The 24,635-nt window shown below is 34.5% G+C and overlaps 1 protein-coding gene across 2 annotated transcripts in view; it reads right to left on the bottom strand.

The window, feature by feature from the left end:
* Window positions 1-1,211: 1,211 nt before the first annotated feature.
* The window catches only part of PCNX4 (pecanex 4), a 38,795-nt gene continuing 15,371 nt past the window's right edge, over window positions 1,212-24,635 (bottom strand). Inside the window, exons 3-11 of one of the 2 annotated variants that reach the window (XM_027554244.1) lie at window positions 20,319-20,498; window positions 19,705-20,219; window positions 19,369-19,469; window positions 19,131-19,253; window positions 16,427-16,787; window positions 13,831-13,934; window positions 9,651-10,681; window positions 9,101-9,287; window positions 1,212-1,947 (exon numbers count right to left, since the gene is read on the bottom strand). In XM_027554244.1, the coding sequence (XP_027410045.1) occupies window positions 1,696-1,947; window positions 9,101-9,287; window positions 9,651-10,681; window positions 13,831-13,934; window positions 16,427-16,787; window positions 19,131-19,253; window positions 19,369-19,469; window positions 19,705-20,219; window positions 20,319-20,498 (2,854 nt within the window). In that variant the 3' untranslated portion in view covers window positions 1,212-1,695. The remainder of the gene's footprint in view (window positions 1,948-9,100; window positions 9,288-9,650; window positions 10,682-13,830; window positions 13,935-16,426; window positions 16,788-19,130; window positions 19,254-19,368; window positions 19,470-19,704; window positions 20,220-20,318; window positions 20,499-24,635) is intronic. The other variant, XM_027554245.1, reaches the window with a different exon arrangement.

Below are 24,635 nucleotides of genomic sequence, written 5' to 3'. Positions count from 1 at the left end.
GAAAAAGTTGGCTTAAAATTCAACATTCAGAAAACTAAGCTCATGGCATCTGGTCCCATCACTTCATGGCAAATAGATGGGGAAACAACTGAAACAGTGAGAGACTTTATTTTCTTGGGCTCAAAAATCACTGCAGATGGTGACTGCAGCCGTGAAATTAAAAAATGCTTGCTCCTTGGAAGAAAAGCTATGACCACCATATTAAAAATATGACAGTATATTAAAAAGCAGAGACATTACTTTGCCAACAAAGGTCCATATATCAAAGCTATGGTTTTTCCAGAGTTGGACCATAAAGAAGGCTGAGTGCCAAAGAATTGATGTTTTTGAACTGTGGTGTTGGAGAAGACTCTTGAGAGTCCCTTGGACTGCAAGGAGATCCAACCAGTCCATCCTAAAGGAAATCAGTACTGAATATTCATTGGAAGGACTGATGCTGAAGCTGAAGCTCCAATACTTTGGCCATCTGATGTGAAGAGCTGACTCATGAGAAAAGACCCTAATGCTGGGAAAGACTGAAGGCAGGAGGAGAAGGGGATGACAGAGAATTAGATGGTTGGATGCCATCACCAACTCAATGGACATGAGTTTGAGCAAGCTCTGGGAGTTTGTAAAGGACAGGGAAGCCTGGTATGCTGCAATCCATGGGGTCACAAAGAGTTGGACACGACTGAGAGACTGAACAACAACATAGAGGAAAATAAAGGTGTAGAGAAAATTCATCTCAAATGATGCAGATTCATTATTTATCCTCCTTGTAAGTTCCTGTAAAAAGTTCCTAAGCAGCAAAAGAATGAAAATAAAACCCTGATCACATTATGAAAATTTTTCTCCTATCTGTTTTTGGCTTGAGTTCAAACAACTTAAGACAGTAGTAACTGGTAGTCGTATTGGGCAAGTGATTCTTCAGAATCAGTATATTCAGTGGAAAAGAAATGCACAATGAGCCAGATCTACAGAATGGCCTCTAACAGTCATAATCAGATTACCTTAATGTTGCTAATTCTGCTAAGTATTCACATGATGAATGGGATGAACCCTTTTCCTTTTAAATATATCAAAAGGATATTTAGAAAAAAATTTTAAAAATTTTTGGAAGAGACTTTATTCAAAGTTTTTAAGGTTTCTGAATTGAAGTATATGAAAAGAAACTGAATAGATTATATGAAAACATTCAGAGCATGTTAAATGTTAAAATAAATAGCACAAAGTTTGAAAATACTATAAAATTTAATATATTTCAAATAAATATATATACATTTTGTAACCTTCAGTAGGATCCATTATTATTACATAAAAAACACTGATATGTATATCTTTTAAGCATGTAAAAATTACATAGTTGTTGACTACTCTAAGGCAAGTCACTTATCACACATTAAAGAAAGCATTAAAAAATTCATTTTATAATCTTATACAAATGTTTTATATTTACCAAAGCCTACCACAATCCATAGGGCACAAATATTGGCCAACTAATTCTAACTTTTATGTTATACATAAAGTTGTTGTTTTATACCACTACGTTATCTAAGAAAATCAACTTTATAGAGCTTAGCTTTTCTCAGGCATCTGACTTGTGGGAGGAGAGAGGGAAGTCCAGTGAAGTACAAGGAATCACAATGATAACTTTTCTAGAATGAAAAAATAAACACATCTCATTTGCTCACAATACATTTACAAGTCAATTGGCCTCTAAACCAAATGTATATGGAGAGGTTTTGAAGAATAAATTGGATATCCCAGGGGAGGATCAGCTGCTTGTATTGTAAGGTTCCTTAAAAGTAGTGGATGAGCTTGTATACTATAACGTTCCTCATCATCATTTGTGGCATAAAGCAATTCCCATGAAAGATTGGCCCACTGACCTCTAACAGCTTCAGCATTTAACTTCCCAACATGGATCAATAATTCTTGAAGGGTAAGTACTCTCCCAGTGTAAACTCCCTGTAAAGAAGAAAGGAGGTTGAAGGCAAAGAAAAAGAAGAGAAGATTATATTCAGGCCTTTATTTATAAACTTAGAGAAAAACTCCATTGTAGTTAAGCAAACTTAAATAGAAAGTGGTATATCAAAATGTACACGAGTTGCTTGTCTTCAAAATCAAGAATCACTTCTATTTGGTTGCTCTCCGACTAAGCGTGAAATAAAAAAATTTCCTGACAGACACTGTACTCACTTCTTACTTTCTTCTCTATTCCCTCACTCCATGTGGCCTCAGCAAAATGTAAGTCATAAATATTAGTCAGTGAACAATCATCCAATTATTGAGATATATTTCATATTCCAAATAATTTAATGGTGTTTTAGTATATTCAGATATGTGTAACCATCTTCACAATTTCTGGATATTTTCAGGACCTCAAAAAGAAACTGTACTCTTAAGCTATCACCCTCCTATCCCTAATTCCCCCAGTCATAAGCAACCACTAATGGTTGAGTAGTATTCGTGTGTGTGTACATCTTTATCCATTCAGCTGTCAGTGGATATTTAGGTTGCTTCCATGTCTTGGCTATTGGTAAAGAGTGCTGCTATAACACTAGGGTGCATGGATCTTCTTGATTAGAGTTTTTGTCTTCTTTCAGATATATGTCCAGGACTAGGATTACTGGATCATATGGTAACTATTTTTAGTTCTTTAAGGAACTTTTGTATTGCTCTCCATAGTGGCTGTACCTATTTACCTCCCCACCAACAATATAAGAGGGTTCCTTGAACTCTCCACACTCTCTCCAGCATTTATTATTTGTGGATTTTTTTGATATTCGCTATTTTGACTGGTCTGAGGTGATATCTCATTGCAGTTTTGATTTATGTTTCTCTAGTAACTGGCAATACCGAACATTTTTCATGTTCCCTGATACCATGAGTATGATGTTAGCTACGAGTGTCATATGTGGCCTTTATTATGTTGAGGTATGTTCCCTTTATACCCCTACCTTCTGGAAAGTATTTACCATAAATGGATGGTGAATTTTGTCAAAACCCTTTTCTGCATTTATTGAGATTATCAAATATTTTAATTTGTTAATGTAGTGTATCACATTTATTTTTTTGTGGATATTAAAGAATCCTTGCATTCCTCAGAAAAATCCCACTTGATCATGGTATATGATCTTCTAAATGTATTGTTGGGATAAGTGGACTAGTATTTCAATGAAAATTTTTACATCTATGTTCATCATTGATACTGGCCTGTTTTATTTTTTTGGAGGCTAATTACAATACTGTGGTGGTTTTTGCCATACATTGACATGAATCAGCCATGGGTGTACATGTGTTCCCCATCCTTACCCTCCCTCCCACTGCCTTCCCATCCCATCCCTCAGGGTTATCCCAGTGCACCAACCCTGAGCACCTGCCTCATGCATCAAACCTGGACTGGTGATCTATTTCACATATGATAATATTCATGTTTCAATGCTAGTCTCTCAAATCATCCCTCCCTCACCTTCTCCTACAAAGTCCAATAGTCTGTTCTTTACATCTGTGTATCACATATAGGGTCATCATTACCATCTTTCTAAATTCCATATATATGAGTTAATATACTGTTTTGGTGCTTTTCTTTCTGACTTACTTCACTCTGTATAATAGGTTCCAGTTACATCCACCTCATTAGAACTGATTCAAATGCATTCTTTTTAACAGTTGAGTAATATTCCATTGTGTATATGTACCACAGCTTTCTTTTTTTGGTACTACAACTTTCTTATCCATTCATATGCTGATGGACATCTAGGTTGCTTCCATGTCCTGGCTATTGTAAACAGTGCTGCAATGAACACTGGGGTACACGTGTCTCTCTCAATTCTGGTTTCCTTGGTGTGTATGCCCAGCAGTGGGATTGCTGGGTCGTATGGCAGTTCTATTTCCAGTTTTTTAAGGAATCTCCACATTGTTCTCCATAGTGGCTGTACTAGTTTGCATTCCCACCAACAGTGTAAGAGGGTTCTTTTTCTCCGCACCTTCTCCAGCATTTGTTATTTGTAGACTTTTTGATAGCTGCCATGCTGTCCAGCGTGAGATGGTACCTCATTGTGGTTTTGATTTGCATTTCTCTGATAATGAGTGATGTTGAGCATCCTCTTTTCATGTGTTTGTTAGCCATTTGTATCTCTTCTTTGGAGAAATGTCTGTTTAGTTCTTTGGCCCATTTTTGGATTGGGTCACTTATTTTTCTGGAATTGAGCTTCAGGAGTTGCTTATATATTTTTGAGATTAATTCTTTGTCAGTTGCTTCATTTGCTATTATTTTCTCCCATTCTGAAGGTTATCTTTTCACCTTGCTTCTAGTTTCTTTTGTTGTGCAAAAGCATTTAAGATTAATTAGGTCCCATTTGTTTATTTTTGCTTTTATTTCCATTACTCTGGGAGGTGGGTCATAGATAATCCTGCTATGATTTATGTCAGAGTGTTTTGCATATGTTTTCCTCTAGGAGTTTTATAGTTTCTGGTCTTACATTTAGATCTTTAATCCATTTTTAGTTTATTTTTGTGTATGCTGTTAGAAAGTGTTCTAGTTTCATTCTTCTACAAGTGGTTGACCAGTTTCCCCAGCACTGTTAAAGAGGTTAAAGAGATTGTCTTTTCTCCATTGTATATTCTTGCCTCCTTTGTCAAGGATAAGGTGTCCATAGGTGCGTGGATTTATCTCTGGGCTTTCTATTTTGTTCCACTGATCTATGTTTCTGTCTTTGTGCCAGTACCATACTGTCTTGATGACTGCTGCTTTGTAGTATAGCCTGAGGTCAGGCAGATTGATTCCTCCACTTCCATTCTTCCTCAAGATTGCTTTGGCTATTCGAGGTTTTTTGTAATTCCATAGAAATTGTGAAATTATTTGTTCTAATTCTCTGAAAAATCCCATTGGTAGCTTGATTAGGGATTGCACTGAATCTATAGATTGCTTTGGGTAGTATACTAATTTTCACTATATTGATTCTTTCGATTCATGAACATGGTATATTTCTCCATCTATTTGTGTCATCTTTGATTTCTTTCTTCAGTGTTTTATAGTTTTCTATAGATAGGTCTTTTGTTTCTTTAGGTAGATTTATTCCTAAGTATTTTATTCTTTTCATTGCAATGCTGAATGGAACTGTTTCCTTAATTTCTGTTTTCTCATTGTTAGTGTATAGGAATACAAGGGATTTCTGTGTGTTAATTTTATATCCTGCAACTTTACTGTATTCATTGATTAGCTCTAGTAATTTTCTGGTGGAGTCTTTAGGATTTTCTATGCAGAGGATCATGTCATCTGCAAACAGTGAGAGTTTTACTTCTTCTTTTCCAATCTGGATTCCTTTTATTTCTTTTTCTGCCCTGATTGCTGTGGCCAAAACTATGTTGAATAGTAGTGGTGAGAGTGGGCATCCTTGTCTTGTTCCTGACTTTAGGGGAAATGTTTGCTGTAGGTTTATCATATATATGGCTTTTATATGTTGAGGTATGTTCCTTCTATGCCTGCTTTCTGGAGGGTTTTTACCATAAATGGATGTTGAATTTTTTTTTTTTTTTTTTTTTGGATACTGAATTTTGTCAAAGGCTTTCTCTGCATCTATTGAGATAATCATATGGTTTTTATCTTTTGCTAATGTGTATCACATTGATTGATTTGTGAATATTGAAGAATCCTTGCATCCTTGGGATAAAGCCCACTTGGATCATGATGTATGATCTTTTTAATATGTTGTTGGATTCTGTTTGCTAGAATTTTATTAAGGATTTTTGCATCTATGTTCATCGGTGATATTGGCCTGTAGTTTTCTTTTTTTGTGGCATCTTTGTCTGGTTTTGGTATTAGGGTGATGGTGGCCTCATAGAATGAGTTTGGAAGTTTACCTTTCTGTGCAATTTTCTGGAAGAGTTTGAGTAGAATAGGTGTTAGCTCTTCTCTAAATTTTTGGTAGGATTCAGCTGTGAAGCCATCTGGTCCTAGGCTTTTGTTTGTTGGAAGATTTCTGATTACTGTTTCGATTTCTGTCCTTGTGGTGGGTCTGTTAAGATTTTCTAATTCTTCCTGGTTCAGTTTTGGAAAGTTATAGTTTTCTAAGAATTTGTCCATTTCTTCCAAGTTGTCCATTTTATTGGCATATAGTTGCTTATAGTAGTCTCTTATGATCGTTTGTATTTCTGTGTTGTTGTGATTTCTCCATTTTCATTTATAAGTTTGTTGATTTGATTCTTCTCCCTTTGTTTCTTGATGAGTCAGGCTAATGGTTTGTCTATTTAACTTCTAAAGAACCAGCTTTTAGTTTTGTTGATTTTTGCTATGGTCTCTTTTGTTTCTTTTGCGTTTATTTCTGCCCTAATTTTTGTGATTTCTTTCCTTCTACTAACACTGGGGTTCTTAATTTCTTCCTTTTCTAGTTGTTTTAGGTATAGAGTTAGGTTATTTGTTTTCTCTCCTGTTCCTTGAAGTATGCTTGTATTGCTATGAACCTTCCCCTTAGCACTGCTTTTACTGAATCCCATAGGTTTTGGGTTGTTGTGTTTTCATTTTCATTCATTTCTATGCATATTTTGATTTCTTTTTTGATTTCTTCTGTGATTTGTTGGTTATTCAGAAGTATGTTGTTTAGATCCATATGTTTGTATTTTTAATAGTTTTTCTTCCCCTGTAGTTGACATCTAATCTTACCACATTGTGATCAGAAAAGATGTTTGAGATGATTTCAATTTTTTTGAATTTACCAAGGCTAGATTTATGGCCCAGGATGTGATCCTGGAGAAGGTTCTGTGTGCACTTGAGAAAAAGGTGAAATTCATTGTTTTAGGGTGAAATGTCCTATAGATATCAATTAGGTCTAACTGGTCCATTGTATCATTTAAAGTTTGTGTTTCCTTGCTAATTTTCTGTTTAGTTGATCTATCCATAGGTGTGAGTGGGGTATTAAAGTCTCCCACTATTATTATGTTACTGTTAATTTTCCCTTTCATATTTGTTAGCATTTGCCTTACATATTGTGGTGCTCCTATGTTGGGTGCATATATATTTATAATTGTTATATCTTCTTGGATTGATCCTTTGATCATTATGTAGTGTCCTTCTTTGTCTCTTTTCATGGCCTTTATTTCAAAGTCTATTTTATCTGATATGAGTATTGCTAATCCTGCTTTCTTTTGGTCTCCATTTGCATGAAATATCTTTTTCTAGCCCTTCACTTTAAGTCTGTATGTGTCCCTAGGTTTAAGGTGGGTCTCTTGTAGACAGCATATATAGGGGTTGTTTTTTGTATCCATTCAGCCAGTCTTTGTCTTTTGGTTGGGGCATTCAACCCATTTACGTTTAAGGTAATTATTGATAAGTATGATCCTATTGTCATTTACTTTGTTGTTTTGGGTTTGAGTTTATAAACCTTTTCTATGTTTCCTGTCCAGAGAAGATCCTTTAGCATTTGCTGAAGAGCTGGTTTGGTGGTGCTGAATTCTCTGAGCTTTTGCTTATCTGTAAAGCTTTTGATCTCTCCTTCATATGTGAATGAGACCCTTGCTGGGTACAGTAATCTGGTTTGTAAGTTTTTCTCTTTCATCACTTTAAGTATGTCCTGCTATTCCCTTCTGCCTTGAAGAGTTTTTATTGAAAGATCAGCTGTTATCCTTATGGGAATCCCCTTGTGGGTTATTTGTTGCTTTTCCCTTACTGCTTTTAATATTTGTTGTGTTTGATCTTTGTTAACTTGATTAATATGTGTCTTGGGGTGTTTCACCTTGGGTTTATCCTCTTTGGGACTCTCTGGGTTTCTTGGACTTGGGTAGCTATTTCCTTCTCCATTTTAGGGAAGTTTTCAACTATTATCTCCTCAAGTATTTTCTCATGGCCTTTCTTTTTGTTGTCTTCTCCTGGGACTCCTATGATTTGAATGTTGGGGTATTTAACATTGTGCCAGAGGTCTCTGAGGTTGTCCTCATTTAATTCTTTTTTCCTCTCTGCTTCATTTATTTCCACCATTCTATCTTCCACCTCACTTATCCTATCTTCTGCCTCAGTTATTCTACTGTTGGTTCCCTCCAGAATGCTTTTGATCTCAGTTACTGCATTATTCATTACTATTTATTTCTTCTAGGTCCTTGTTAAACTTTTCTTGCATCTTCTCAATCCTTGTCTCCAGACTATTTACCTGTAACTCTATTTTGTTTTCAAAATTTTGCATCATTTTTACTATCAATATTCTGAATTCTTTTTCAGTTAGACTCCCTATCTCCTCCTCTTTTGTTTGGTTTGGTGGGATTTGATCATGTTCCTTTACCTGCTGAATATTTCTCTGCCTTTTCATCTTATTTAGGTTGCTGTGTTTGGGGTGGCCTTTCTGTATGCTGGAAGTTTGTGGTTCTTCTTTATTGTGGAGGTTCCTCCTTGTTAAGGTGTCCCAGTCATTAACCACTGGTAGAGGGAGAATCTTGTTAAAGACACTTGTAGTTTTGGATGAGGTCTGGGAGGTTCTGCAGAGCTTCCAAGCCCTCTCCCTATGGAGTCAAGGTGCCTTATCCTTCCAGTACATTGATGAGGTCACCAACCAGGAATCTAGAGTTTTTGTTCTGGCCTGTTTTGTTTTGTTTTTTTTTTAATGGTATCTTTGTCTGGTTTGGGTATCAGGTGGTGGCCTCACAGAATGAGCTTAGCAGTGTTCCTTCCTCTGCAATTTTCTGGAAGAGTTTCAGATGGATAGGTGTGACCTCTTCTCTAAATGACAGAATTTACCTGTGAAGCTATCTGGTCTTGAACTTCTGTTTCTTGTGCATTTTAAAATCACAGTTTCAATCTCAGTTCATAGTTTGTGTTTCTGGTTCAGTCTTGGGAGATTGTACCTTTCTAAGAATCTGCCCTTTCTTTTAGGATGTTGATTATTTATTCTTTTAATTTTTGGCTGTACTGTGTGGCATGTGGGATTTTAGTTCCCCAACCAGGGTTGAACCTGTGCTGCCTACATTGGGAATATGGAGTCTTAACCACTTGACCACCAGGGAAGTCCCAATATAATCGATATATTTATACCTAGAACGTTATCTCCATCACTGAGGTTAAATACTTTATAACTGATTTCTATTCTTTAAGATTTATATACAAAAATGTTTAAGAACACATTTTTAACCTTACCATATTAGGATCATATCCCAGAGAAAACAAGTATGGTTTTTCTTGTAAAACTGCTTCCTTCCACTTTTCATCAGATACCAAACCTATGTACCAGTCACTTTCATATTCTTCAAGGCAGTTAATCAACTCTTTAAAGTCTTCTATTGGACCCAAACTTGCTTTATCGATCATTAGTTTCAGAGTGTACCTTAAAAAATGGAGACACAAAGAATTTTAAGTTTGATCAATATTTTTAAGATATTAAATTACAATCATACATATTTCAGAGAAAAAGAGACATGATAAGAGTTAAAGCAAAAAAATCCAGAAAGCCATACAAAACATAGATGCTCCATATAAAAAAAAAGTAGTACATAATGTTTAAGTGTATTCCTGATATAATCATAGTACATACCAAGCATTTTTTTTTCATTTTTGGGAAAGTGATCATTTTTTAAAATTAAAAATGGAAGAGCATCTCCTTCTAAGTTATTTTTTTTTTAGTTATTTTTTAAAAAAATCAACATTTTCCCGCCAATATTAAAACTTGTATGTAATCAAAATAAACTACCTGAAAGCTTTCAGGGCTAGTTGGAACAGGTCTGGTTTTTCTGTGAGCCAATCCAAGGCAAGAGACCAAGGCAAAACACCACTGTAAACTCTCAATATATGACCAGGACTAGGAATCATATTGTCTACCCCAAACAAACTAAAGTAACAAGTCATTACTGCATGAACATAAAAGTCTTTTAGAACTCTGTCCTTTGCAATTTCTTCCACTACATTTGAGGCATTTTCTTTTGAAGGAAAACATTTCAACTGCCTTAAAATAAACTGGTACCAGTCTTCTGGAAATAATGAACTCATCTCCTTCATTTTAGAATTAGGCAAACAGTTAGACATCCACTCTTCAGGCAAGCTTAATAAGTGAGAATGAGAACAACTGAACTCCATGAGAGGGATAAATGCCATCGCTTCCTGTTTTCCTTTGTCAATGGCAGGGTATCCAAGTGCAACTGCTTGGTAAAGACTCTTTTCGGTGTTTGTAGAATGACTTTCAACATTCTGTGATTCTACTGATCCGGGAATAGGCAAATTTATACCTGGCAATACTTTCAACTGATCTTTTTCATCTTTTCCTTTTTTGATAGTTGGCTCTTCGCCAAAAACATCATCAGACCAATCATCCAAATTTTCTGAATTTAAACTATCTGTGTCTTCTGGAGATTCAGTTTGTGGTTCAGTATTCAAAGCAGGCAGGATTATTAGAGATGCTTTTCCTTTATTTTCAGTTTTGTGAACATTCTCCAGCATGCTAGGCCTTCTAGAACAGTACTGAACAAGTATCCATACAAGTACTTTAACAAGGTCACATTTAAATTCTTTTAAGTTATCATGAGAATCAATTATGCCAGACAGGACATTCCTGGCATCAGAATAGAGTTTCACAGGCAACACAGTACAGGGTGTCAAAACATTTCCAAAGTGTTCATTAATGGAACATAGTTTTACATATTCTTCTTGTTCAAAGGCACTTTCAAAAACTTCGTCAACTCTTCGAGCTTCAGCAGCGTGACAGGATGTCTCTTGCAATTCTAACCCCTAAAGAAGAAATTAAAAAGTACTTGAGGTTATGATCACTTCTTACAAAAAGAAAAGTAACCAGTTTTATAACTGTTCATGGATTGCATTCTCATAATAAAAATATATAAAATGAAAAAAAATTATTTAACCTGATAGCTACATATTAATTCAAACTTAATGACACACTTTATGTTGGTTAAGGAAATGAAAAATAATGCTGCATTTTTAAAGACATTATAGAAATTCCAGAGTTCATGAAAAAAAAAAAAATAAAGACATTATAGAAATTCCAATAGAAATTGGCAAAACAATTTTAATGAGTATGACCATAATTTTAAGACTGTAGGTCAAGACTGAATCACACTTATTAAAAACTTTTTTAAATTATAAAAATTTGGGAAGGAGCAAAATTGGAAATATACAGTATGCACATAATTTTGTATCCTTTCCATTCTACTTTATATAAGAGCATTATTCTACTGTATAGATGTCATAATTTATTTAACCAGTACCCTGTTCAAGTTTTTAAAAATTATAATAACATAAAAATAATAATATAGATGTATGTATTTGATTATTTTCTATCTCCTCCAACTACAATATAAACTCCATAAATCAGCTCTCTTTTGGTTACTCCTATATCCTCAGTGCCTAAAGCAGTGTCTGGCACACAGTAGGTATGCAACAAATATATACTGAAAGAATGAATACTTTGAATATATTCCTATATAAATTTTAAACACATTTTGATTACCTCCCTAAAATGAATCACCTGAAGAGGATACATCAGGTCATTCTTTACTATTATTATTATTGTAATTATTGCTTATTTATACATTTTCTCAAAACTACCAGTGTTTTTAATAAAAGGCAATGCTGGTAGGTTGTACTGTGATCCAGGGAAAGAACATGGAATGTGACATTAGAAACTACTTTTAAATAATGGCTCTGCTCAGATGCTAGTACACAATCCTGAGTAGGTCACTAACCTTCTGAGATTCCTTTTGCTTCTCTTTCAAAGAAAAATAGCCCTGGCATATAGGACTGTGAAGATTAAATTAAGTAATGAAAGTGCTTTGTCAAATTTTTAAAGTGTTACATGAAGCACAAAAGATTATAAAAGGACCTGCATAATTAGATATTTTAAAACCATACCATTTAAAAAACAGAACTAAACTAAGCAATGAAAATATCCTCCATATTTTGCATGATTTTTTGCCTTCTCCTACTTGTACATGTTAGACTAGAAAGCTAGTTCTCAAACTTTAGGTGAGTCAGAAGCACGGGAGGCTTGTTAAAACAGATTGCTGGGCACTGACCCAGAGTTTCTGATTCAGTAGGTCTGGGTTGAGGCCTCAAAATTGCATTTCTAATAAGTTCCAAGGAGATGATAAAATTACTAATCTGAAGAACTGGATTTTGAGAACCACTGGACTAAAGGAACAGCTTTCTAATCAAAGAAATTTTATCCAATCTGTGCTAAGACAAAAAAATTCATTCATTCACTATTCATTCAACAAATACTTAGTAAAGGCCTACTATGTGCCAGGCACTGTTCCAATGGCTTAGGATATAGTCTCCAAATAAAAACAAAGATCCTTGCTCTTGTGACTTTTATGTTAGAAAATTGGGGGGGTGGAGAAGGAAATGGCAACCCACTCTAGTATTCTTGCCTGGAAAAGTCCATGGACAGAGGAGCCTGGTGGACAGCAGTCTATGGGGTTACACGACTGAGCATGAGTGCATGAGGGTGGAGGGAGATGGGTTGGTAGCAATAAACTGATAGAACAAAAAAAAAAGAAAATTGGGGGGACACAGGTAATCAACAATAAAATTAATAAGTAAATTACACAATTTATTAGAAGGTATAAGAGCTATAAAAACAGAGAAAAAGTAAAGCAAGCCAGGAGGATTGGAAGTGCAGTCAGGATGGGAGTGGGTATACAATTTTAAACAGAATAGTCATAGTAGACCTTACTGAGGTGACATTTGAGCAAAGCCTTAAAGCCGATGAGAGAGTTAGCTGTGTGGCTACCTGAAAGAAGGGTGTTCCAGGCAGAAGGAACAGCCAGTATGCTGGAGTGGAGTGAGACAGTTAAAGCAGCAGATGAAACAAAACAGAAAACAGGGAGCTTGACCATTTAGGGCCTTGGCTTTTACTCTGAACAAAAGAAGAAATCCTCTGTAGAATTTTGAGTAGAGAGGTGGCATGATCTGACTTAGATATTAAAGATCATTCTGGGTGGTAATAGGCTAGTTGTGGGACCAGAAGTAGAAGCAGAGACCCAATTAGGAAGCAATTGCAGTTACCCATGAAAAGGATGAAAGGGGCTGAGGGCAGGGAGGTGAGAAGTAGTGGGATACAGGATGACAAAGGCGGAGCCAATAAGATTTCTTACTGGATTGGATGTGGGGTATAGAAGTAAACAAGGAATCAAATATCACTAAAGCCCAAATGTTTTTGAGCTGAGCTACCAGAAGGATGGAATTGTCAGCAAGAACTGGGCCAGTCTGATATTAAGAAGTCAAGGAAGAGGGAAGGTACCATCAGAAGAGACTGTCAAGGATTAATCCATGAAACAACTGAAGAGATCAACTGTGTCAAATGCTTCTGACAGGTCAAATAAGACCAGGTGTAAGAACTGATCACTGGATTAAGCAATCCTCAGTCATTGGAGACCTTGACATTAGTGGTTTTTCAGTAGCGTAATAGAAAGGGTCAAAAACTAGGGTAATTAAAGAGAAAATGGGAGAAATGAAAATTGTAGACATGATGATAAGCAATTCTAATAAAGCATTTTGCTCTGAAAGGAGAAAAACAGAGTGTTAGCAGGCAAGGGAAGTGGGGTCAAAAGAAGGTTTTTATTAAGTTGAGAATGCTTATATGATATAGGAGTGAAGAAAATATTACTCAGTCACCTTTTTGAGATGCTCAACCAGATAAGGATAAAAAGAATAAGACTGGATAAAAAAGGGGCAAGTATACTTTGTTATTATGCTCTATCATATAGTCAACACTAGTCTATCAATATGTGCATACTGAAATATACAATCCTAGGTGTTTCACAAATAATTAAAAGATACTCTTTCAAAGTGAGCTATTAAGTCTCTGATGTGTGCTTAACAAAAATTTTAACTTGTAAAAGAGATTTCAAATGCACAATGACCTTAATGTTAACACAGCAATAAGTATAACCACATTCTAGAATCATTATCCATATTAAACGATCCTGAAAACGGCCCAAGTAATGAGACCCAGGTAAGAGGAGACCTAAAACAAATTAGAAAAAAAAGTAAGTAATTGTTCAAGCTTGTTTTATTTTGCCATGTGAATTTTTAAAAAATTGATAAAACACTAGGAACTAATTCACAACTCTTTCTACCCTCTTTTTATGTCAAAAATACAAATGACTATCCATTGCATATCAGGAGAAATTAAGCTTTTTACAGAACAGTTGGAAGAGAAAACTATAGGTGATAATTAATAAGAATTTAAGAATATATTTTCCATAAAAACAACAAATGAGAACCTCTTACATAAAATTCTAAATACATGCTAAATATATTAGGAAAACAAACATATTTTGGACATTTTTATACATGCCTATAAAAGTGATTTGTGCTGTTAAAAACTTACATAAAATGCTACCTACCAGACTATAATACAAATACTCTTAAAACTTAGTTTTTCTCTTAACATTATGTCTCTGAGATATTTTATTGACTACAAAGCTCATTCACTGTAACAGCACTGAGAATTCATTGTATGAATGTAGCTAAATTTAAATATTCATTTCCCTGGTAATAAACACTTCATGTTTTCCAATTTTTCCCTATTATAAATAAAGCTGTATAAATTACTTTGTACAAATCTGTTTGTACTGCTATCAAATAAAAGGTCTGCTTACAAAGTTGGCCTTGGAAACTTGTATTTCACTACCCTAACTGATAAACAGTCTCTCTTTGGGCCTAAACTGTTTGTGCAAATAATACAGTTTATACTGAACACTTGCTTTCCTTTTGGGAGGCTGGAATTTTGGCCTGTGGTAGGCAGAGGGGCCTACATGACCACCCCTCAATATAAGGTTTAGGCACTGAGTCTCAAATAAGCTTCCCCAGTAGTCAACATATCACACATACTGTCACAACAAGTTGCTGGGAAATTAAACACGTTCTGTGTAACCCCACTGGGAGAGGATGCCTGGAAGCTTTCCAGTCTTTTCACCCTATGTGATTTTCCTTTGCTGTCTTTGTTTTGCATCCTTTTGCTATATTAAATCTTAGATATGAGCACAACCATATGCTGAGTCCTATGTGTCCTAGAAAATCATCAAACCTGGGACCCCCAAAACACATGTGCAAGAGTTTCTCTAGAACTGGAGTCACTGGACCATAAAATCTAAAACTGGACTCCTTAGGTCATGAGATATGTACATCATTACTACAGACTATTAAATGTACTCGTCAAGATAGCTGTATGAATTTACACATTCCCTTCCAGCAAGGTTTGAGAGTTCCTATTTCCACTCCATAGCTAACACTTGTTAATATCAGGCTTTTTTTTTTTTTACATTTTGCCAATCAGATGTGTGTGAAATGTTACCTCACTGTTGTTTGTTTGCTTTTTCTCCAGGAAATACTTAAAATACACTTACTGGATGAATATAATTGATTTGATAATAAGGTATAAGGTATTTATTATTTCAGATGTGAGTTTAACCTTACAGGTATTTTAAAAAGTGGCACTGCACTAAATAATAAAAATTAATTGGAACTGGATAAAGTATTTAAAGTGTAGAATATTTCCTATAAGAAAGGAAAATGACTATTCATGAAAAATTTGTATTACAAAAAGTTTTTACTAAATTATCTCACTTAATAGATAATGTTAAAAACTCAACCCAAGTAAACATAACAATTCCAATTTTAAATTGCTATTCTTTGCTAGCGGAGTCAGTGTGCTAGGAAGTCACTGGCCATATTTAAACCAAATACGCGGCTAAGGTATATGGCAGGAGACAACGAACTATTGTCATCAGTTTGTACCTTCTCTAAAGCCAATCTTGAGAAATATAAAATAGTTGAACTTACATAGTGTATGATGAAATTAGAAAGCTATCACAAAATTATGATTATAATATTAGTCCATTCTCATCAAAAATCTTGCTAATATTCATACAGCACTTCATTTTGGAAGGCTATGGATCACGGACCAAAGCTTTTATGCTACCTTGCCTCTAGCCTTGTCAGACTGCTGCAGTTGGTAGATAGTAACTAGTAATACACAGCACACTTCTTTAAGTTCTTCAATTTGATACGTAATACTGGTTATAGTAACTAGTAAGACACAAGCACACTTCTTTAAGTTCTTCAATTTGATATATAAAACTGGTTTTCACTCTATGGGCTTAAGCTGTTACTTCTACCTGACATGAACTCATCATAAATTCATGAAAATTTTGGAAAATAAGGTGTTTTCATGCATCATGGTGGGACTATAACCTGATTTGAGTCAAGAAAATGTTTCTTAAAAATTGCCAAAATTAAGGTGTTAATGAAATTTTCACTCAGTATTTTTATTTTATGACTTTATTTACCTCAAAACAAGAAGATATACTTCTTCATATTTAGTCTGTCTGCCTGCACATCAAAGTATTAGAATCTGTATAATAGTTGGATCAAAATACTGTTTTTCTGTGTGTTCATTTTCCTATACTTCAAATATATTACTGAAGATGTCTTAAGTACAACCCTTTCACTTACCTAAACTCCCAGCTGCCATTGCAGACTGCAGCGCAGTGGTTAAACCTGGGACCATCTGGCAATAGTACACTGTATCTGCACACACACAGGCTGTGGTGCCCACCACTCCTGGCCAACTCTGAATAGGTCGAGGAAACCCCACCAAGAACAAAGGAAGGGTAAAGAGGGGGAGTAAGGGAGAGGAGAGCAGTGTAGAAAAAACTATGAAGACCAACATGAATGGAGAGAAGACAATGTTGAGTACACCCAAAGTGGTGGCTGATTTTCTACGTTTTTTCTCTGTCCACGATGCCACAAACACAGTCACAGCAAACTGCAATTTAGCGATGAACTGAATCAGACGATCACGCATGATACCAACCTGGAGAGACATAAAAACGACTTTTTTATTCTTAAATACTTATCATGAATTTTCAAGATCATATAAGAAAAACAATAAATATAATTTTATCATTGCCCCAAGATTTCTGAGAGGATTGCCCTAATGTAAGATTCTCTGTTATAATTTTCTTGATTCCCACAATTAGCAAATGAGACTATATTTTTAAAAGTTTAGACTCTCTTAAAAAAAAGTAGTACTAAAGAGAAATGACAGAGTGCTACATCTATCTTATGGTTGATTAAGCTCTGCGTTACATGCTTGTTAAGTCATAAGAACTAGAAGTAGTGAATAGTTAAGCAACTATACTTAATTTATCCTTATTTTAGAGAATACTTTACAGATTAAGAAATCTTAATCTTAATTATACACCATGCCAAACAACAAATCTCAACTGACTGAAATCATACTAAATATATTTATACAATCATAAAAGTATGTTCTTCAATCAAAACTGAATTAAATCAACAACAGAATGAAATGTTGAAATTAAAAGACATATTCCTAAATAAACAACAGGTCAAAGAAGAAATCACAAGATAAATAACAAAACATTTTCAGATGAATGAAACACAAATCAAAACTTGTGACAAAGCAAAAATAATCCTCAGAGGGAAATTTATAGTTACAACTGTATATATTAAAAGAACAGAAGTATCTTAAACCAGTAACCTAATCTTCCATCTTAGGAAACTAGAGAACAAAGAGCAACTAAATCTCACGTAAGCAGAGGTAGAGAAATAATAAAGACTAGAGTAGAAATTAGTAAAATAGAGGATAGAAAAATTATAGATAAAATCAATGAAACCAAAAGCTGTTTTTTTTTTTTTTTTTTTTTGAGGAGATCAACAAAACTGACAAACTTTTAGCCAGACTGACCAAGAAAAATACATAGAAGATGTAAATTACTAAAATCAGGAATGAAACAGATAACATTACCAGCAAAAAACTGTTTTTTCTCTTACAGAAAAAAACATAAAGAGAATATTATGAAAAACCATATGCCAAAAAATTAGGTCACTTAGATAAAATTGACAACTTCTAAGAAAAAGACATAAATTACCAAAACTGATTCAAGAAAAAAGAGAAAATCTGACTACACATATAACAAGTAGAGAAACTGAATTAGTAATTTAAAAGCTTCCCAAAGAGAAAAGCTGATAGCTTCAATACTACAAAATACTACATAGTACAAAATAAGATACATACTGAATACTATAAACATTTAAGAATTATTAATATAGTCAAACAATCTTGAAAAAAACCCACAAAGTCATAAGATCCACACTTCCCAATTTTAAAACTACTACAAAGCTAGTATTGTAATCAAGACAGTGTTGTACTGGCATAAGGACAGATATATAGACGAATGGAAAAGAGAATGAGTGTCCAGAAATGAACCCTTATATTTGTTACTTGACTTTCAACAAGGTGCCAAGAGAAGTCACTGAGGGAAAAATAGCTTTTTGAATAAATGATACTGAAACCACTGTACATCCATATACAAAAGAATGGACTTGGAAATTTACCTCATAATATATACAAAAATTAATTCCAAGTAGATCACAGAATCAAGTGTAAGAACTAGAAGACATAGTAAATCTTTATGATCTTGAAAGCAGTGTTTATTAGATATGACACCAAAAAAATACAAGCAACAACAGAAATAAATAGAACTTCATAAAAATTAAAACTTTTTTGCTTCAAAGGACATTATCAAGTAAGCTAAAGAAAACCTACATAATGGGAGAAAATTTTTCCTGATCATATATCTGTCAAGGAACTTATGCAGAATATATGAAGAACTCTTATTAAACTTAACAGTAAAAAGGCAAATAACCCGGGTAAAAATGGACAAAGAATTTGAATAGACATTTCCTTCAAAAACATACATAAATGGCCAATAAAAATGCATAGAGATGAACCATTAGCATTCAGAGAAATGCACTATTAAAATCACAAAAATAGAGTTCACATTAATGAAAATCCTATAGTGAAAAAGTAATACAACTGTTGGTGTCTTTTGCCAAATGCAAAAGACAACATACTAGATAATTTTGATCATGTGAAATGTCCAGAACTAGAAAGTCCTTGGAAACAGTAGATTAATAGTTGCTGGGGCTGGAGTAGTAGAATGGATGGAGAGTGGAATGGAAATGACTATTAATGTGTATGAGGTTTCTTTCTGGGATGTTGAAAATTATCTAAGATTGTGGTGATGGCTGCAAAGTTCTGAATATGTACCACAGAACTTCAGACTTTAAGTGAATGATTTTATGGTATATGAAATACATCTCATTAAAGATGTTAAAAAAACATAATCACCAGTAAGAGTTTGATTCCTGTATCCAGGCTTCTGCTCCACCATAGGTCTGTATTGGAGATCAGCAAGTGCACTGCTGATACAATGACTGTCTCCAATAAAGCATTTTCTGTATTTTGCCATACCTGCAGTATACAAATTAACCATTTTACTAGGCAGAATTTGGTAATTTAAGTAAACTGCTAAACAAAATCATAATTTGGGAACAGGAACATACTATTAAGTGCATACTAGTATTACCATTCTAAAAGCTCTTGTGAATCCAATGGAAACAGATACAGAGTGAAGCCTTTGTAAGGAACTGTCCAGTGAAAGAAATGCTATCATAGCCAAAGGTGACACTAAGACAAAAAAGAGACAAATTTAATGAAGGCAAAGTAACCTTTTACCATATTTAATTTTGGCCTGTATTTTTATGAGCACATTCAAGCAATTAATTAAAAAAGAATAAGCAAACAAACCAAAGCATAAAGGAATATCTATATGCAATATAACATTATACAAATACAGGAATTCTGTAATATTTTTGTATACTTCCTAGATATAATGCAAGTTTATTATGTTTTATCTGCCTACCTAGATTTATTAAAATCCGTCTGACAACACCAATCTTCATAAGCTTTGTCTGCTTCTCTAGGAATAAAGTCACAGTTTGCACATCCTTTGGATAGAAAGGGTTCCGGAAAATTCCAAAGATATAGATACTTTGAATTTCTTTAAGTATCCACAGTATTATAAATAATATCATCAAAGTATAGCCAACAACAGCCTGAGGACTGTTTTTGGAAGTCTGTGAGAAACTAGCAAAGTGATGCAACAAACCAGTTTCTAAGAGGGCCAAGACTAATACAACGCTGTAGAAAAGGTATTCCCTCCAAGTAAACCGGATTTCTGAACCACTGGATAAAGCATTAGATTTGGTTCCAACTCTGTGTCTGGTCACACTGTGTTTGAAGACAAGAACCATCTCACTTAGGTTAAGACTCAGTAAGAACCCAAGTCCAGTCATGAAAAGAACCACACCAACAGTGCTGGGAATGAAATAAGATGCTACAGCTGTTCCAGCAGAAATGATGAACATTATTAACAACCTGCAGAGGGGGGAAAGAAAAAAAAGATCTGCTTGAAAAGAAAAAAAAATGTTCCTTGAGAATAAATTACACTATCGCTTTAATACTGAAAATAATTACCGTAGGTGAGTTGACATAGATGAGCCTCCAAGGCCGAACTCTAAAACCTGCTCCATTGCCCATAAGAAAAGTGCATCAGGTGGGGGTAGGGTCCCGAATGCCCAAAAAAAGGGTAAAAATATAAACAAGATGTGTAAAATCTGATTCATCTGTTCTAGAGCTGGTATATTTACCATAAACCTACAATAAAAAGAAAGTATTTAAATCATACAAAACAATAAATAGAAGATCTTTCCAGGAAAAACAAAACACATACATTTTCCTCTACACCCTACCTCCACCCTGAAACAAGAAATACATGTACAAAAAGGTCCTAGTACCAAACTGCAAAATATCAAAAACACAAACTGTGCTCACTGTCCTTCTATACCAGCAAGTAGTCAATTGTATACAAGTGTAGTACTTAGAAAATATATGTATTCAAATGTGAAAAGAAGGACTAAGTAATTAACTAAATAAAACTGAGTTTAGGGATTTGTAAAACTAAACTGAGCCCATGGCAAAAATACTTCTCCCTTAAATGTTTAAACATGGCTCCAATTACATTGGCTACAATTCCACTAATGAGTCTTTACAGTTTGAAATTTTTTAATTTAAAATTGCAGGCAACTCTAGAAAAGCCAAAGACTTCCTAGGGTTCATACATTAGCAGCTAGCAAAGAGAGAAAGCTCTTCTTTTCCTCCGACTCTTTCCTGTACTGTCTTGCTCCCAGGTCCTAGAATTTCAAGTCAGTACATTCAATATCAGAGGTCAGCAACCTGAGGTTATGAACACATCTCTGTGGTTTAGCCTGGGAACTTAACCAGAATATACTATTTCTATTTTGAATAAACAGTGGTACAGATTTGGGAACAGAAACTTGTACAGCACAATCTCATTAATGAGTGAAGTCTTCTATCTTAAGTTGAGAAACTGGTTTTTGGTACAGCACTTACCATAAAATTGCTTCAAATAATTTGATAAAAACTTTAAAGCACAGAAGAATAAACATTATCTATATGTTGTTAAGTTCTTGGCATAAAGTTAACCAAACACCTTGCCTGGAAACCAACAATGCTGTAGTACTTACAGAGATCCAAAGACAATTTTCAGAAGAGATAACTAAATCTCAAAACTTATAGCATAGTAATTGTACTTGAATATCTGAGCTGCTAGGAACCAAAGTCACGCAGAAAGGCAACTTCAGTAATTATCCACTTTAGTCTAAATTAACAGCCCAGAAACAAATGCATAGCAACTACGATTATAATAATGGTATAAATGTGCTTCCTCACACAAATACCAGGATGATGCAAGCTAATGTACTCTGCTTCATAATGTATGTCCTTCAAATTTTTATAAGCAGAGAATTAATGAACACAATTAATTAACAATGTGATGCTACATTAGAGGATAATACTTGCTGTAGTGTAGTTTTAAAATAAAATTCATTTCATTCTGAGATGAAAACACTCCAGTAACAAAAAAGAAAATCAAACCACAAACAATATGCCGTAGAAGGTCAAGGAAAACATGTAGATTTGTACAGCTATTTTTGTTTTTTTTTTTTAAAAATACAACAGTTCCCTTGCTAACATATTCAAAGAAAGGATAATTTGTATAAAAATAATGTATACTCAGGAAATATTTACCCAAGTTCTATTCCTGCCCCTCCAATCTGTTTTTGTCCTTAAAGTAAACAACAAGCAATAGTACAGAAGGTATAAATATATCACAAATAAATAAGAACACATAATTGAAGTAACCAAACATTGTGATTACTTTCCTATGTGTATGATTCAGGATAATCAAACATGATTAATGTGGTTCTTTCATACAGAAAAATGTTTAAATATTAAAGTTTCTGATAACATAACAGGAATTTTCTAGAGCAAAAAAAAAAAAAATCCAAGCCTGCAAGAAAAAAACCTGTTTTTCTAACAACCATAAAAATATTTCAAGTTCTGTACACTCACTCACAATCCACGTACCTAGAAAAAGATGTTCTTAATACATAGTGAATAAGATGATATAAATATGTATCATTCATTCAAACAGTTCCTGAGAGTCTATGAATTAAGAATTGTAGGTTTAACATTTGTCTTTAATAAAAATGTTAGAAAAAATCATTTAAAAATTATTAATATACAACTATACTAGGTAGAATAAAGGATGAAGAAAGAGAAATTTACTACACTGTATGGCTTATCTCTTAAACTTTAATATTCTCTGAAAGGAACTTAAGATACAACTTGACATATCTGACAACTCTCCAAATTTGAATACACATTTCATATAGTATTTATCTGCAGTTATCTCACCTACAGTGAGACAGTAACTCAATAATTTACATTCTGAAAATAATAATCTTATAAACTTAAATCTTTTAAAAAGGGTCAAATGTATAAATATACATTTAAACTTGATTTTGTTAACTTCTCAAAATCAAGCAATTAACATATTTTATAGTTAGAAATTCTAGTGGTACTCAGAAATCAATTATAACAGAATTTCCATAAATTCTCTCTTTACATATATGATTAGCTGAATAACTATAAAGCTGTTATAGTGTCCTCTGGTCCATCAATGTAACACAATTAGAAAAGATTAAGAGCTAAGGAACATTAGACGTCTAAGAATCAGTCCGTTTCAGTACACAAACTGGCTACACATTTTTAAATGCCTTGTTTTCTTTTAGGCTACCATAACAAAGTAGGATAGATTAGATGGCTCAAACAATAGAAACTTCTCACAGTTCCGGTACATAACAAAGTATCCTAAGACAAGCAGCTCAAACAATAGAAATTTATTTCTCACAGTCTGAGATCAGAATGCCATTATGATTGGGTTCTAACGAGAACTCTCTTTCTGGCTTCAGGAAGCCAATTTCTCACTGCATCCTCACGTGGTGGAAAGAGATGAAAAACTCTAGTGTCTCCACAAGGGCACCAATTCCATTAGGGACTAGGACTACCCCAACTAATTACCTCCCAAAGACCCTCACAAAATATCACTACACTGGGGGGTTAGGGCTTCAACATATGAGTTTTGAAGAGACATACAGTCAGTCTGTAACATTCCACCCCAGTCTCCCAAATTCATGTTCTTCTTATCTGAAAAATATATTCATTCCTTCTCGACAGCCACAAAATTCTTAACTCATTCCAGCATCAACTCTGAAGTCCAAAGTTATATCTAAATATCATCTAAATCATATACAGGTAAGACTTGAGGTATGACTTATCCTGAGACAAAATCCTCTCCAGTGTGAACCTATGAAACCAGACAAGTCATGTGCTTCCAAAACCCAGTGGTGGGACAGGCAAAAGATGGACATTCCCATTCCCAAAGGGAGAAACAGGAAAGAAAGAAGGGGTGTTTGGTCCTAAAGAAGTCCAACATCTGGCAAGGCAAATTTCATTAGATTTAAAGGTTGGAGAATAATCCTCCTTGGTTTCATACTCTGCTCTCCAGGTCCCCAGAGTGGCAGGTGACCCAAAGAGCTCTAGGTGTGGGTTCTATGCACCATAGCTCTACAGAGCAGTACCAGACCCAACGCTTCCAGCAGAGACCTTCTAGCCTGCTGAAACCTGATAATCTCAGAATCACTTTTGAGGTCACTTTTCTCTCTTCTTAAAGAAAAACACATGTTCACAGCCAAATAACTCTAATATCCCTGTCCTGTCAAATTTAAGAAGCTGAACAGCCTTCGTTCATTGTATGTTTGTTTCCGTGTGTCTACTCATATAATCCCAGAACTCGTTAAATTCATGAGTGACAGTCTGGCCACACCTTTGGTGTTCCCTTCAGAATATGCTTTCTCATTTTTCACAATATGGACAGGCTGACAGTTTCCTAAACCTTCAACCTCTTGTTCCATTTTGCTTAGCAATTCCTACTTCAATTCATCTCTCTTCTTTATATTTTATTATAAGCAGTCAGGAGAAATTAAGCTGTTCATTCAACACTTTGCTTAGGTATCTCCTCAGCTATATGTCCTAATTCATTACTCTCAAGTTCTACCTTTCACAAAACTTCAGAAAAAGTTCTTTACAAATTCTTTGCGACTTTCTAACAAGGACTGCCCTTTCCTCTAGTTTTCTATAACCTGTTCTCACTGCTGTCTTAAGAGCTCACCAGAATTGCCTTTAATGTCCATATTTCTAGCACTCACTTCAAAACTCTTCTAGCCTCTACCCATTATCCAGTTCCAAAGCTGCTTCTATACTTTTAGGTATTTGTTATTGGAGTACACCATCTTCTAAAAGAATCTTTGGTGGCTCAAATGGTAAAGAATCTGCCCACATTGCAGGAAACCCGGGTTCAATCCCTGGGTC

The sequence above is a fragment of the Bos indicus x Bos taurus genome, chromosome 10, assembly GCF_003369695.1.
Source record: "Bos indicus x Bos taurus breed Angus x Brahman F1 hybrid chromosome 10, Bos_hybrid_MaternalHap_v2.0, whole genome shotgun sequence".
Taxonomy (NCBI): Eukaryota; Metazoa; Chordata; class Mammalia; order Artiodactyla; family Bovidae; genus Bos; species Bos indicus x Bos taurus.
This window is presented reverse-complemented; position numbering and strand designations above follow the sequence as displayed.